The sequence below is a fragment of the Lontra canadensis genome, unplaced genomic scaffold (genome assembly GCF_010015895.1).
Source record: "Lontra canadensis isolate GAN:19392208 unplaced genomic scaffold, GSC_riverotter_1.0 scaffold5, whole genome shotgun sequence".
Lineage (NCBI taxonomy): Eukaryota > Metazoa > Chordata > Mammalia > Carnivora > Mustelidae > Lontra > Lontra canadensis.
Window position 1 is genome coordinate 39477693 of NW_022630999.1, and position 16334 is coordinate 39494026.

General features: G+C 43.2%; 1 protein-coding gene across 1 annotated transcript; it reads right to left on the reverse strand.

Annotated features, from left to right (window-relative positions):
- Nucleotides 1-13702: 13702 nt before the first annotated feature.
- On the reverse strand, nt 13703-15429 carry LOC116864433 (tetratricopeptide repeat protein 37-like). Its single transcript, XM_032851993.1, is given in 2 exon segments — nt 13703-14496; nt 15417-15429. Coding segments are annotated over 2 exon segments (777 nt in total). The 3' UTR covers nt 13703-13732.
- Nucleotides 15430-16334: the final 905 nt, after the last annotated feature.

Here is a 16334-nt window from a genome sequence, read left to right on the forward strand (position 1 = left end):
CTGTGGTCCTCCACACTATTCCTTGTGTTCCACATATGAGTGACACCATATGATTATTGTCATTCTCTGCTTGACTGATTTCTGCTTGACTGAGATTCCTTGACTTGTGCCACCTGCATTCAGCTGGTGAGCTTGGTGGCTTCCCATTGCTTCTGTGTCTCATACCCACACCTGTGGCAGTTTCTGGATCAGGGGAGGGATTGTACCCTTGTCTGTACTTGACCCTCTTCCTATCCCGGACTGAGCCCACCCACCTTTGTGTCTTCCATGGATGTGCTTGGAAGCAAGCTCGTCCACAGGAAGTCTAGTAGCCAAATGGATCCAAGTAACAACCACTGAATTAGAGATCCAGGATAGAGAACAAACCAGTTCTGAAACCTGTCCCACATTCTGTGACCATCTCATACTAACACAGACACAGTAATAGCTTTCTGGATTATGACCTGGCATTTTCTCTACTTACACTCTCTTGAATGCATAGGTGCTGACCCTGGCTGGAAAGGGACCATGGCTCCTCTGGGTTAGGATTAACAGGTAAAATGTAGGAATTCAGTGAAATTTGAATTCCAGGTACAGAGTGAATAAATATTTTCAAGGAAATACTCCCAAGTAGGACATAGGAACATTGTGTACCAAAGCTTTTTCGGATGGGTTACTGAAAGAAAAATCTTGTTTATTGTTTATTTTAATTCCAGTCGAGTTAGCACACAGTGTTATATTAGTTTCAGGTGTGCAATAACATGAGTCAGTAATTCTGTATATCACTCCCTGCTCACCAAGACAAGTGTGCTCTGAGTCCCCTTCATCTGTTTCACTCATCCCTCCTCCACCTCCACTTTGCTAACTATCAGTTTGTTCTCTGTTGTTAAGAATCTGTATTTTGGGGGCACCTGGGTGGCTCAGTGGGTTAAAGCCTCTGCCTTTGGCTCAGGTCATGATCCCAGAGTCCTGGGATCGAGCCCCGCATCTGCTCAGCAGGGAGCCTGCTTCCCCCTCTGTCTCTGCCTGCCTCTCCCCCAACTTGAGATCTCTGTCCATCAAATAAATAAATAAAATCTTTTAAAAAATTGTATTTTGTTTTGTCTCTTCTTTCTCCTTTATTTATATGTTTGTTTCTTCAATTCTACACAAGAGTGACATATGGTATTGTCTTTCTCTGACGGACTGATTTCACTTAGGATAATCCTCTCTAGATCCATCCATGTGGCTGCAAATGGCAAGATTTCATTCTTTTTATGGCTGAGTAATATTCTACTCTGTGTGTGTGTGTGTGTGTGTGTGTGTGTGTACACACCTCTCAGCTCAGTTAGCACTTTATCAATGGACACTTGGGGTGCTTCCATATTGTGATCTTGTAAATAATGCTGCAAGAAACATAGGATAGGGGTGCATGTACCCTTTTGAGTTATTGTTTTCGTGTGCTCTGAGTAAATACCCAGTAGTGTGGTTGCTGGATCCTAGGGTAGCTCTATTTTTAACATCTTGGGGACCCTCCAAACTGTTTTCCAGAGTGGCTGCAGCAGGATGCTTTTCTACCAACAGTGCACGAGGTTTCCCCTTTTCCACACTCTCCCAGCATCTTTTGTTCCTTGTGCTTTCGATGGGAGCCTGTCTGACAGTATGTGCTAATATCTCTTTATACTTTTGATTTGCATTTTCCTGAGCTGGGGTGATGGTGAACATCTTTTCATGGGACCATTGGCCATCTGTATTTCTTCTTTGGAGAAATATCTGTTCATGTCTTTGGACTATTTTTTAACTGGATTGTCTGTTTTTTGGTGTTGAGTTGTATCCACTCCACATCTTTTGGATACTATCCCTTTACTTCATAGGATATTTGCAAATATCTTCTCCCTTTTAGTAAGCTGTCTTATTATTATTACTTCTTTCTTCCTAGTTCTTCTGCTTTGAGGAAACTTTTTATTTCGATATAGTCCCAGTTGTTTATTTTTGCTTTTATTTCCTTTGCCTCAAGAGACAGTCTAGATAATGTTGCTTTGGTCCATGTCAGGAAATTACTGTCAGTGCCCTCTTGTAGGATTTCTATGGTTTCAGGTCTCCCACTGAGGTCTTGAAACTGTTTTGAGTTTATGTGTCTGTATGGTGTAAGGAAGCAGAGTAATACGTTCTTCTGTGAGTAGATGTCCACTTCTCCCAACACCGTTTGTTGTAGAGACTGTCCTTCTCCCTTTCAATATTATTGCCTGCTTTGGGGAACACTAATTGGCCACACAATTGTGGGTTTATATCTGAGCTTCTCTCCTGTTCCCTAGGTCACTGTGTGTATTTTTGTGCCAGTGCCATACTGTTAGGCTGACTACAACTTTGTAGTATAACTTGAAATCTGGAATTGTGACTCCTCCAGCTTTGTTTTTCTTTAACATTACATTGGCGGTTCCATACAGATTTTTAGGAGTGTTTGCTTGAATTCTTTTTGTTTAACTGAATGTCAATGAGCCAACTTCTAGTACATCATTAGTTTCAGATGTAGTGTTCAATAATAGATCAGGTGTGTATAACCCCCAGTGCTCATTGCATCACGTGCCCTCCTTAATGCCCATCACCCAGTTACCCCATCCCCCATCCACCTCCCCTCCAGCAACCCTCAGTTTGTTTCTGTAATGAAGAGTCTCTCATGGTTTTTCTCCCTCTCTGATGACTTCCCATTCAGTTTTCCCTCCCTTACCCTCTGATCCTCTGTGGTGTTTCTCTTATTTCACGTATGAGTGAACCCATATGCCGATTGTCTTTCTCTGATAGACTTACTTTGCTGAGCATAATACCTTCCAGTTCCAGCCAGGTGGATGTGATGGTAAATCTTCATCCTCTCTGATGGCTGAATAATATTCCATTGTAGATATGAACCACATCTTCTTTATCCATTCATCTGTCTGTGGACATCTGGGCTCTTTCCATAGTTTGCCCAGGACACTAGCCCCATGACACTGTGAGGACACAGTGAAGTCATGCAATGCGACAAGGGATTCTGCCTCAGGGTAGATGATGGAAGGTACCATTTCCCAGCAAACACGACAAAAAGCACTTAAATGGCAGAATAGGAAGTAGTTCAATGTACTCTCTGTGATGGGAAAAGTGAATGATGGGGTCCAAAAGGGGAATGGGAGTTCCAAGATGCAGGCTGGAGTCGTCACGGGGTAGGGGGTGTCTCGCGGAGGGAGGGACCAGGAAGCTCCTCATGGGTTCCAACAGGGCAGCATCAGGGTGTGCGCTTGGCCTGACCCACGACCCCTCAGGGCCCTGGGGTCATTCTAGCTCTGAGGGTCTACAGAAATGCAAACTGGTCTGAGCAGAGCCTTGATGGTCCGTCTTCCTGGTTTCTGGGTGTGGCTCTTTCTGGGCTTCTGGAGGCTGTTGATTCTCCTTTGTTTTCCTCTGTTTTTTGTGTGGATTCAGGTTGTTAGCTGACACAAATTCCTCCTGAAAAGAAGTGGAATGGAAGCCATCCTTGTTTCCTAAGTAGACCTGAATAGATTCCATCGTTATAATCTTTTCCCAGGGCCTTCACATGCTCTCAAGTCCAAGATTTTAGAAAGCGTCTTATATTCTTAATAGGTTGAAAGAATTAGTTTTCTCTTTAAAAAATTCAACAAAGTCACACTTTTCATCATCTATACAATGACCTGTAAACATTGAATGAACAAGGCTTGACAGGATGAAGGACAAATGGGCTTGCGGAGGCGTTTGGGGCACTCTATCCTCACTGCTGCCCCCGTGTGGCCACTCTCCAGATAGCATGTGGCCGAATGAGTAGATGTCTCTTACAGAAGCCTGGCTGGATGACAGGCGGATGAATGGGTTTACGGGATTCAAGGGAGAGTAAGACTGAAGAAGGTTGGTGCCTGAATTCCTTAGCTTCTAAAAACCATCCTCTAATTTATGAGCGATATTCTAAATCGAGTACATCTTCAGTAGACATTAGGGTTAGGATCAGGGTCAAGTTACATACATTAACTAGGGGCAGCTTTTTGTATGTCAATCTTACCTGCCTAAGGTGTTTCTAAAAAATACAGTGGGAGAGGATATAGTCACCAAAGCACTGATCACATGACCTGTCCCCGGAAATAGGTCACTAAACATAATTATTGTATCATCGATGCTGAGTACCAGGAGCTGGTCCTCTAGGTAATTGGCAGGTAGCCTCTGTGGCCAGCTGGCCATCTCCCCCTGACAGCCACACACAGCTCAGCCCATCCACTACTCTGCTCAAGGGCAGCAAACAGACGGACCAGGCACAGGTGGGACTCCCTCCTGTCAGGCATAGCTTGCTTCAGACAGCTAGACAAGTGGGTCAGCTCCCACGCATATGATGGGTTCCTCTGGTTCCTTGCTATCAGCCTCCCCTTTCTGTCACCCTTGTCCTGAACCTTTCACTCCTGGGAGAACTTGGGTTTGCAGATTTCTGCCGACCTTTCAAAGTATAGATCTGTGTTGCCTTTTTTCCCTGTCCTGGGGTTGGAGAGGAAGGTGGGAAAAGTCATCCTATGCTGAAAGGAGCCAAAAGAAAGATCAAGTGTGCTCTGTTCCCAGCACTTCAGGTTTGAAATCCATAGTCAACTACGTACTTCATGTTCTACACAATCAATCAGCTTTAGGGACTCATGGACGCATGTGACATGAAATTATACTGAAAGAAATTGCATTACCAAAACTTCACCTTGCAGAAGACAGTTTAGGGACACCGCCCCTTGCCTGCACTTTCATTTCTGGTCTGGCCAATGCCCAGTCACACTGACATGTGTAGTCACCCAAGGGCACAGCTGTGACATCGTCCTGGAGCACCCCTGGTCCCCCTGCCTACCGGCATGGGCAATCCTGCACACCCCCAGTCCTCTCGAGCATCCCCCGTCATGTGATCACCCTCCTGGAGCATTCCCTGTCCCCCTACCCCCAGGTCTGGCCAACCCTGCACACCCCCCATTCCTCCTCAGTGTCCCCTGTCATGGCACTTGTCACACAAGGCTGTCATTTGTTGTCTCTTGGTCTGTCCTTTCTGCTTGGGGTAGATCTCTCTTATGGAGGCCTGGCTGGATGACAGGCGGATGAATGGTTTTGGGATCTTTGGTCCTCAAAAAGCAGGTGTACCTAAAATCCTGATGGGCAGCGGGAGTCTCTGTCCTTCTGTGTGCCCCTAGCCTCACTGGAACCTAGTGTCCAGGACAAGGGACTTGGGAGTCCTCCCAGATGAAGTTTGTTCTGTAAAGGTGGCTTCCTTCTGAGATCACTATGCAACCACATTTTATAGCCGTTCCTTTGGGACAGGAAGCATGCCGCTGTATTGTATCATCCTTGCACACTTTGGGTACCAGAGAGGAAACGCACGCTCACCCTCACAAGTTCACACTTACACCTCCGTTTCTGAGCATCACTACATGGAAACGACAGTGAATTCCTGTTGGGCGGCAGACCTGTAGACGTGCCCTTCAAGGTGTTAGTAGAGGAGGATGGAGATGGCATTGTGGCTAAAAGGATGGAAGCCCTTGCCACTGGGGGTGAGGAAATTAGATTTGAACCAGAGGGGGCTATGATCTACTCAAAGAAATGATATGATCCTAGGATCTTTCAGATCAGGGATCAACACAGACTTTTCTGGAAAGTCTTCTGTAAAGATTTTCTGTTAGGTGTTACAGTCCACGTGTGTGTCTGCCAATGACTCCACTCTTGCATTGTGGCTTGAAAGCAGCCACAGACCATCCATAACTAATGCTCCAGCCACACTGGATTGAGAGAATACGGAGGGAGGTCCATTTGGCCCATGAGTGGTAGTTTCCCACACCCCAGATCTGCAACATGATGGATTAAGGGGGAGAGGCCTCCTCTTTTCCAATGGCAGAGCGGGAAGACACTGGGATCTATCCTGTCTGACCCCGGTACCTGCAGGTGAAAGGAAGAAAAGATAGCTTGGCCAATAGTTAAGGCCTCAGGAATTCCCTCCATCCCCCCAAGTCTCTGGAGGCCTCGAGCTTCCCACCACACATTTGTCTGTGGTTGAATTCCATGTAGGTATTGTTTGGCTGAATTTGTCTCCATTGCCTGGTGGGTATATCTTGCGGCTTATATACCACACAGATGCTCATCTTGTTCAGTCCAAGACCATGAGCACATTTGGGGTTCTCCTGAGTTAGTGGAGGATCTAGCATATGTGGGCTTCAGGATGAGTCTGATTGAGCCCTAAAGAATGTTATGGAGCACCTGGGTTCCTGGGCCCTCTGTGGCACTGGCACGGGCCTGGCCTAGGCCACTTGTGCAGTCACAATGGAAAATCCCCTGGTCTGGGTGTTCTACCCCATGCTTGGCTCTGCAGGTTGAGACCCAAGGTTCCTCCCACATCATGGCTGGGACCAGATCATATGCCCATTGATGAGCCAATCCCTGGATCCAGGGAGTGGAGACATGGAGATCGGCACAGGTTGTTAGAACCTCTGTTGGTGGCAAGATCTTTTGGGATGCATCTGTTAATAAAATGAATATTAATTTCTGATAATAAGTGTGTCTAAGGTGCTGGCTTAGCACCTAGCACCTCAGTCCCAGCACCTCAGTACTACTGTACTACTCTGCAGAGACCATGGCTGAGAATGAACAAGGTGGATGGAAACTGGTCTGGAGTGCACAGGGCAAGGTTGCGTGTGTGTGTGTGTGTGTGTGTGTGTAGGGTATAATAGCTCTGGCCAAGCTCTATCTCCATATTATCTAGGTTTAAGAAGGTGTGGGGAATCTGTGATGTTTCTCAATCCATCATTTTGCAGATGGAGAATATGCCTTTTGCATGCAGTATGGCAAGACTTGTTCCAAGTATTCTCTAGTTGGTATGGAAGTCAGGGAGAGCAGCGCCCTCCATCTGCTAGGAGAGGCGTGAGAGGCTGAGTGCTCTCAAGAAGGTGTCTGGCTTTCACAGGGCTCACTGTGAGCCTGCACACAGGACTGGCAAGGACAGTTCATAGTTGTTTTTTTTTTTTTTTTAAAGATTTTATTTATCTATTTGACAGACAGAGATCACGAGTAGGCAGAGAGGCAGGCAGAGAGAGAGGAGGAAGCAGGCTCCCCGCTGAGCAGAGAGCCCGATGCGGGGCTCGATCCCAGGATGCTGGGATCATGACCTGAGCCGAAGCCAGAGGCTCAACCCACTGAGCCACCCAGGCGCCCCCAGTTCATAGTTTTGTTCTGAGGATGTATTGGAAGAATATGGTGCCCCATGTAATCCCGGCAGGGGACAGACCTGGGGTCACTGGAGAGTTACTTCTAGGAGTGGTGGTGATCTGAAGCATCTGCTTCATGAGATGTCTGTCCTTTATTGAGTTCTGGGTGTCGTTTCTGTGACTTTGTCCTAATGGCTGGGATTTCCAAGGACTGGGATTTTTTGGCTTCACTGTAAGAGCTAGTCCACTGGGAGTGGGCAAGTCCCATTCTGCTGCTGAGAAGTACGTCTCTAGCAGTTGGAGTGTGTATTACAAGCCTAGAGGTCAATGGCGAGGTGGTTACAGTGGTCAGCAGGCTATTGTTATTGATGAGTTATACGGGTGAATTCCATAGGATGAGATGTTAGATCTTATGGTTAGGGATCCTCATGAAGTTGCCCATCAAGGGTGCTTTTTCTGAGTTTCATATTTGATACCTTTTTATTGCTTCTAAGAGCCCACCTTGTACTTGGTGTTCCAATGAGCAGTGCATTACAACGTTGCCTGCATTTTCCCCTTGTGTTGATGAGGATTTGAGAAAGGAAAATGTTGTCAGTGCTTCCACAAATTGTACACTGGAACAGCCAAGTAACAAAATTTTATTTTTGACACGAAGTAGGAAGTATCCTGCTGTGATTCTTAGTTTAAAGCAGGGGAGCTTTAAAGCTCCCCTTAGTTTCTTAGTTTAAAGCAGCAGGAGACCTCTTTCAGTACTGGTAATGAGTACCATAGGCCTTCCTCGGGAACATTATCGGATTCTATTGGAGACTTGGTCTTTGTTATTGTGGAAGAATCAGGAGTCGGCCAGTTGTTTGTTTCCTGTTTCATTTTCCATGAACATTTCCCTGAAATTTGGTTTCACACCTCTACTATTGTAAAGTCATCCCAACCTTGGCACCAGCTCCCCCTTCTCTGCCAAGGGTGTGTTTGGGCCAAGACAAAAGCTGCTTCTGGGTGACTGGGTGACTCGGACCAGAATGCTGTCTGCAGGGAATTACTGGGATTCTAAATTACAAACCAGCTCTTGACACCCAGACGAAATGCATTTCAGATTTACAAATTTCAGATAGAAATTTCGTGTCCATGATGACAACTGAAGAAAATGTGTCATCCCTAAACCTAACCTTAACCCCTAATTTTAACATTGAAACCTAACCTGACAGAGCCCCAACTGGAACCCTGAATCCCAAACCTGAAATTGAACCCTAAGCCTCAACTCTGAACCTGAGCCCTGGATCCAAGCCCTGAACCATGAACCCAAACCCTAAACCAGAACTCTGAGCCATGAACCCTGAACCCAAATCCCAGCATGAACCCAAGTCCCAAATTTGACCTTGAACTTTATCCCAGAAGCCCTGAGTTTTAAACCCTAAATCATATACCTAAAGCCCTAAACTCTAACACTGCTCCCTTGCCCCTGACTCTCAATCCTCACCATGACCCTAAGCCTAAACCCTGATCTAGAATCCTGAGCCTGAACCCAAATTCAAATCCTTCAGCACGCTTTGTTTATGCATTCATCATTGTTGGATATTTGTAGTTTCTACCTTATGAATCTTGTGAACATTTTTTGCTTTGGGGCTAGGGTTAGGGTCTTGGATTGGGGTCAGGGCCAGGCTTGAGAGCTAGCTGAGGTCAGAGTGTGGGTCTGCTTCAGGGCCAGGGTTATGTTGTGTGCCACATGGACACTGACGCAGGCTCTCCCATCCAGCCTCCCCTTCTGAGGTCCCCAGTCCACTTTACTGAGGCTTCCCTTCATGCTTCTACATAGTTCCAACCAGGTTGTGGTGGAGCGTTGTAGAGAATTGGAATTCCAAATCCCACTGCTTCTACTGCACCCAAGACACAGGGGCGCCCGATTTAATCCTCCCACATCTCTTGCTAACATGTGGCCTCTCCACAGGGTGAACTGGCTCTGGGAGGGCTTGGCCTCCATCGCAATGTCTGATGTCCTCTCTGCTTCTGTGACATGGTGCTAATGTAGATGTTTGGAAGAGACATTTCATCTATGGTGCTTTCAGTGTGCAGTCAACTTGTTACAGCAGCACAAATGTGCTTTATCTCCACGCTCAGATTCCTGAGCTGTCATTTTTTTTTTTAAAGATTTTATTTATTTCTTTGACACAGAGAGGGAACACAAGCAGAGGGAGTGGAAGAGGGAGAAGCAGGCGCCTTGCTGAGCAGGCAGCCCGATGCGGGGCTTGATCCCAGGACTCCGGGATCACGACCTGAGCTGAAGGCAGACACTTAACGACCGAGCCACCCAGGTGCCCCTGAGCTGTCATTTTTTAACCACGTTTGCCACTTCAGACGGGATGATTCAGTGTGTTTGACTCCCAACAGGGACAGTTCCTGCAGAACCACCATGAAGCCTGAAATGAGATCATTACAGGTTCCACCTTGTAAAAGATCGCGCACCCACTTCAACTGTGTCCACCTGCTCGACTGTCTGAAATGTCTTTTATCATTCTCCAGGTTTCTTCTTCTGCTTAGGGTGAGGGTTAGGCATTAGACATTAGGAGATAAGGTTACAGTTTAGGATTTAGGATTAGGGTTAGTTTAGGGATAAGAAGGGGGTCAGGCTCCGAGTTCGTGTACAGGGGGTTAATGAAACTGGGGGACTGCTGGGATGGGCCCAGATTTTGCCTTACCTTAAGATTTCTCCTGCCCTGAAACCTTTCTGGTGTTCCAAATGGAACATCAACACAGTGTTCTTCTGTGTTCTTCTGCAGGCTTAGTCCTCAGGCATTGTTCAGCTGTCCACACTCCCTGGGACATTAGAAGCAGACCTTTGGGGACAGACCTCTCAGAACACAACCTAGGGTAAGTGTTAGGGGCTAGGGCATGGCAGGACCAAAATGAAGGTGCATTGGTGAGCTTCTCAGTGTTGGGGGGTGGCTGACATGAGGGCGTGGGTCAGGATGACTGTCAAGATCTGGATTTGTGTCCAGGGGTCCACTAAATGTGGGCATGGCCTCAGGTGGACAGGCTGATTTCTCCTACTCTGAATCCTTATCAGATTTCCAATTGGCATGGGTTCCTTCTGAGTGTCATGCGGAGTCCTCTGGTATTGTTCAGGTGTCCCCCACATGTAGGGCTTGCATGCCAGGACTTGGGACAGAACCCTGAAGTCCCAGCCTAGGGTTAAGCTTAGGGCCTAGGGGCATGTCAGGCATGAACTGCCCAGGGTATTTCAATCTCTACTGGAGGATGAGTTGATAGAGAACATCAGGATGTCGGGCTCTAGCTTTGTGTCCAGGGGGCCACTGAACGTGGGGGTGGCTTCAGATGGGCATGCAGATTTCTCCAGCACTGAATCTTTTCCAGAGCTCCAAAGGGCAAAATTTCCTTCAAGGAGGCTGGCTGAGTCCTCCGCTATTGCCCAAGTGTTCCTAACTCCTGCCCTTCAGAGCATGGCCACTAGGGATGGACCCCTCAGAACCCAACCAAGGGTTAGAGTTAGAACCTAGAGGCATGGAAGGACTGATCTAAAGATGTTTTGGGAGTGTTCCCAGGGCTGAGTTGAGAGCATGTATCTGGGTGAGTGTTGTCTCTGGGTTTGTAAACTGAGGTCCACTAAATATAGGTGTGGCCTGAGGTAGCCGGGCACATTTCTCCCGCTCTGAAACCTTTCTGAAGATCCAAATGGCACAGTTTCCTTCTGGCTGACAGGCTCTGTCATCTGGTATTGCTCCGGTGTCCCCAATCCCTGGGAATTTGAAGCAAGGCCCTTGGGGAAGGGCCTCTCAGAACCCATCCAAGGGTTAGCGTTAGGGACTAGCGGCATGGCAGGACTGATCTGAAGACCCCATGGAGAGCTCTGGGGGGCGGTGGGGGGGCTGAGTTGAGGGCGTGGATGAGGCTGAATGTCTGGCTCTGGCTTTGTGCTCCCAGCTCAGCAGGGAGTTTGTTTCTCCCTCTCCTTCTGCCTCCCTCTGCTTGTGCTCTAATGAAGAAATAAAATCTTTAAAAAAAATAATAAAATGCATAACCTCCTTCTCTATTCTACATGTGGTTAATTCTGATTTATCAGTTCAAATATAATTCATAGGTTAACTTCTCAGTTTTATTGACTCTCATGTAGATATCCATAGTATACTGTGCATATTTTTACCATTACAATTTCCATAAAATGATTATCAGTGTGTGATTATGTTATTCTTTATCACTAGACCTATAAGACTGAATGATAAACATATTTATTGAATGATAAATATATATACCTAGATACACATGCCTTTATGACAGAAAATAATGTTCACACTACACAGGGTATATTTTTGAAAGGAAAAATCCAAAGAGGAGTTTGATAACATTCTTTTAGACTTTTATTCATAGTACTTGTTTTTTCATTGCATAACAATGTTTCAAAAAGAGTTTCAAAGGAACAGAAAGGTTGCACAAATAATTATTTCTATGTACTCCACACCTAGTTTCCCCAGCTAAGTACACTTGATACACCCAATGAACACCTGCGTGAACACGGTCATCAGTAACTAAATCCATTTCTTGTGCTGATTTCCTTTGTTTTGACTTACTGTGCTCGTTTGCAGGATTCCTCGTCAGGTATTTTACAGTTTCCCTCAACTGGGAATTTTCTGATTTTTTTTTTTTTTATCATGCTTAGACTGGGATGAAGGGTTTTTGGGAGGAAGAGCATAGACCTTAAATGCAATTCTCATCATATCGTATGGAAGAATGTATGTTGTCAACACAATAGGTCATTATGTGTGTTAAGTTTGGTCATAGTTGAAGGAATGATTTTCAGGTTTTGACATAGTAAAGTTATTTTCTCCCCCCCTTCCATACTGTACTGTTTCAAAAAAGGTCACTATGTACAGACCAGTTTTTTTTTTAAGATTTTTATTTATTTGTTTGACAGAGATCACAAGTAGGAAGAGAGATAGGCAGAGAGAGAGGAGGAAACAGGTTCCCTGGCGAGCAGAGATCCTGATGTGGGGCTCAATCCCAGGACCCTGGGATCATGACCTGAACCGAAGGCAGAGGCTTTAACCCACTGAGCCACCCAGGCACCCTGATGTACAGACCAGTTTTAAGGGCTTGGGAATTATGCTGCAGTTGCTTGAAGTAGCAGAATCTATCTGCATTAATTGGAATTCTCTTGCTCAGGATACTTGTCTATTTTTACCAATTTATAATCTATTCTCTTAATTTCAGTACAGGCTAAGGGATATTCATTTTCTAACTTGAGCTGTAATAAAATATTTTGTATTGCAGAACTTTAATTTTTGACCACAGAAAGTTCTATCAGTTAGCTCTTATGCCTGCTTTGACATACTTCAGTTGGTTTTGTTTTTAAGCACTTTCTTACTTTCTGACATGAAATTCTCTTGTATATTCCCTGCATTAGCTCTAGAGTAGTCAATTTAAAAAAAAAAAAGATTTTATTTATTTATTTGACAGAGAGAGAGATCACAAGTAGGCAGAGAGGCAGGCAGAGAGAGAAGGGGAAGCAGGCTCCCTGCTGAGCAGAGAGCCTGATGTGGGGCTCAATCCCAGGACCCTGTAGATCATGTAGAGTAGTCAATTTTTTTTTTTGAAAAACTACATACATAAATTGTACAACCAACACATTTACATACAACAAATAATATATGTAAATATCTGAAAATATTTTTTAAAACCACAAATCTAAAGTAAGCAACATATAGTTTTTTCAGATATATAAAAAGTTTTTTGAAAAACTAAAATAGGTAAATGTGCTTTCAAGTTTTAAAATTTGAAATGTAGAAATTATCTGATATTAATTGATAAAGAAAATAAAACACTGTTTTTTCTTATTTCAGAAAGTTCAAGTCTTTTTGTCATAATTGTAGAAATTACATGATCAATTAAACACTGTCAGCATTGTTTTCCAAAAATTTCCATTGATTTTTTTAATGCAGCCATACACCTGAGTGTTTTGAACTATACAAACATATCCACTAGCACTCTAAACTCACCAACATTTACATTATACTTCTTCAACAGAATCTGAGATGAACCACTAGTAAAACAGGTTCTAAGATTATTTAGATGTTATGATGAGTCGGTCTGCTGAACTCCAGAATTCATAGAAGAAATTACATCTTTCAACTTATTTTTTAATAAAATTCTGCACCGTGCTAATTTGCTTTTACATATTATTTGGAAAATGGCTATTAAGGCTTTATTGTAAAGGGGTACAAAAATATTACTATGCAAAATGCAAGATGGAGAAAAGAATGTGTAAACCATTCTTTTCTGGTTTACAAATTACTGATGAACACCTAAGGGAATCATGTTTTTTCCTTTCATTATGGGTTTCTCAAAATCAAACATATTTCTCAAATTAAAGTTATATTAAGAGTTTTTGAAAAATTAAACCCCTAGCTTAATAACTTAAATGTCCTTAGCTTTAAAATAGGAATTTTAAATTTAAAATCCTTGAAAAGACAATCTGGAACTATGGTTTTTTAAAATGTTGCTTTGGGGAAAAGTCTTGATTCATTGATTCTAATAACTTTTTCTTTGCTTGCTTACTATAAAATAACATACTGTTACCGTGAAGACAATTTCTGATTCAGTTCCAATGCTCTTGTATCTCCATGGGCATTGTTTACCAGCACATCAATAAGCTCGTAGTCATTTTTGGCATGTAAGTGTCTCAGTAGATACCAACGTGCCATTGATACAATAGACTTGGGATACCCAGGCTGATAAACCACTCTTTCCAAAAGTCGCTGTGTCTCTCTTGCCCCCATTTTGCAGTTGAATTGTAACAAAGCTTGTAAAAAGACAGCCAATGGACAAAAACAAAGTTTTAAGGCCTCAGTTGTAGCTTCTTGAACAAAAGGTGACCAGTGATCATTGGAAATATTAGCCATGCAGGCTTTTAAAGCAAGTAGGGCTAGTCTTAACAGACTCGACAGCTTCCCACTCCAACTGCCCTGTTGGGATGCTACTTGCAGACTCTTTCTATAATACATTTCTGTAGCACCCATCATCATTGCTTGGGATTGATATATGTGTGCTAGCCACTACCATGCTGGAACAGAAGTTGAGTTGGACATGACTGTTTTTTGCAGCTCTTCAAGGATGGCATCTGGGAGAGGGTTTTGTGACTCTAGGAGTAGTTTACAATGAACTTGTCTCAAAAGTAAGATAACAGCTGACTGATCAGGGTTACTTTTTAAATTCCTCGTGCAGAGGGCTTCAGCTTCAGATATTCTTCCTGTGTCTATTAGACCAGTGACAGCCTGGGAGAGACACCACTTTTCCAGAGATTGGTTATAATCCTTAAGGAATTCTTTGTCTTTTAACCCTCAAACCCCCCACATTGCATCTCCAGTTCCTCATATCAGGGAGAACATACAATAGTTGTCTTTCTCCGATTGGCTTATTTTGCTAAGCATAATACCCTCTAGTTCCATCCACATTGTCGCAAATGGTAAGATTTCATTTTTTTTTGATGGTTGCATAGTAGAGTAGTTAATTTTTTAAGGGCCTAAGTTCCTCTTGTTATAAATGGTATTAAAAATCTAAATTAGAACATAGTACATGCTTGTTGTTAAGAGGGGATGTTGCTTCTAGGGGCTAGTAGTTTACAGAATCAAGAAATATGTTTGTATAGTAAAAAGTGTATGAAACTTACCTATCATTCTCTTTTCCAAATTTATTAATATATAATTTGCATATAAAATTGTGTTAAATTTGTACAATGTGATGATTTGGTACGCGTATATATTACAAAATGATTACCACAATAGGGTTGATTAGCACTTTTATTAACTCACATTATTACCATTTCTTTTTTTGTGACATTATTTAAGGTCTACTCTCTTAGCAACATTAGAACACATAATAAAGTATTGTTCACTATAGACTCCACGTTATACATTCAATCCAAGAAATTTACTCATAAATGGAAGTTTATACCTTTGACAAACTTGTCCTCATTTTCCCCAACATCCAGCCCCTGGCAGCCATAATTCCAATCTCTGTTACTAGGAGTTTAGATATTTAAAGTTCCACATTTAAGATAGATCATACAGTGTGGGTCTTTGTCTGACTGACTTCACTTAGCATATGTCTGCATATTCTATCCATGTTGTTACAAATGGCAGAATTTCTATTGCTGAATAATATTGCATTATATAGATAGATCCACAGGTAAGATAGAGATATAGTATGTGTATGTATAGATCTATATATTTTCTTTATTCATCAATGGATATCCATTACTGGTCTTTTCCATGTCTCGACTCTTGTGAATAGTTTTCATGAATGTGGGATATAGGTACTCTTTTTAAGATATTGATTTCATTTCCTTATCACACATACCCATAAGTGGGATTTCTAGATTATAGTACTTCTATTTTAATGTTTTTGATGAATCTCTGTATTAGTGTCCATAGTGGGTGTATCAATGTCCATTCTAAGAGCACAGATTTCCCTTTTCTCCACATTCTTATCAGCACTTAACTAATGTCTTCTTGGTAAGAGCCATTCTAACAAGAGTGATGTGATTTTTTTTTTAAACTAACATATAATATATTATTTGTTTTAGGGGTACAAGTTTATGATTCATTGGTCTTACACAATTCACAGAGCTCAATGTCCATCACCTAGCTACCCTATTCCTCTTGGCCCCCTCCCCTCCATCAACCCTCAGTTTGTTTCCTGAGATTAAGAGTCTCTTATGATTTCTCTCCCTTTTTGGTTTTGTCTTATTTATTTTTCCCTCCCTCCCCCTATGATCCTCTGTCTTGATTCTCAAATTCCTCATATCACTGAGATCATATAATTGTTTTTCTCTGATTGACTTATTTTGCTTAGCATAATACCCTCTAGTTCCATCCATGTCGTTGCAAATGGCAAGATTTTGAGGTGGGAGTGGGTTTGATGGCTGCATAATACTCCATTGTATATATACACAACATCTTCCTTATCCATTTATCTGTTGATGGACATCTAGGCTCATTCCATAGTTTGGCTATTGTGGACATTGCTGCTACAAACATTTGGGTACATGTGCCCCTTTGGAGCACCACATTTGTATCTTTGGGGTAAATGCCCAGTAGTGCAATACCTGGGTCATAGGGTAGCTCTATTTTCAACTTTTTGAGGAACCTCCATACTATTTTCCAGAGTGGTTGCACC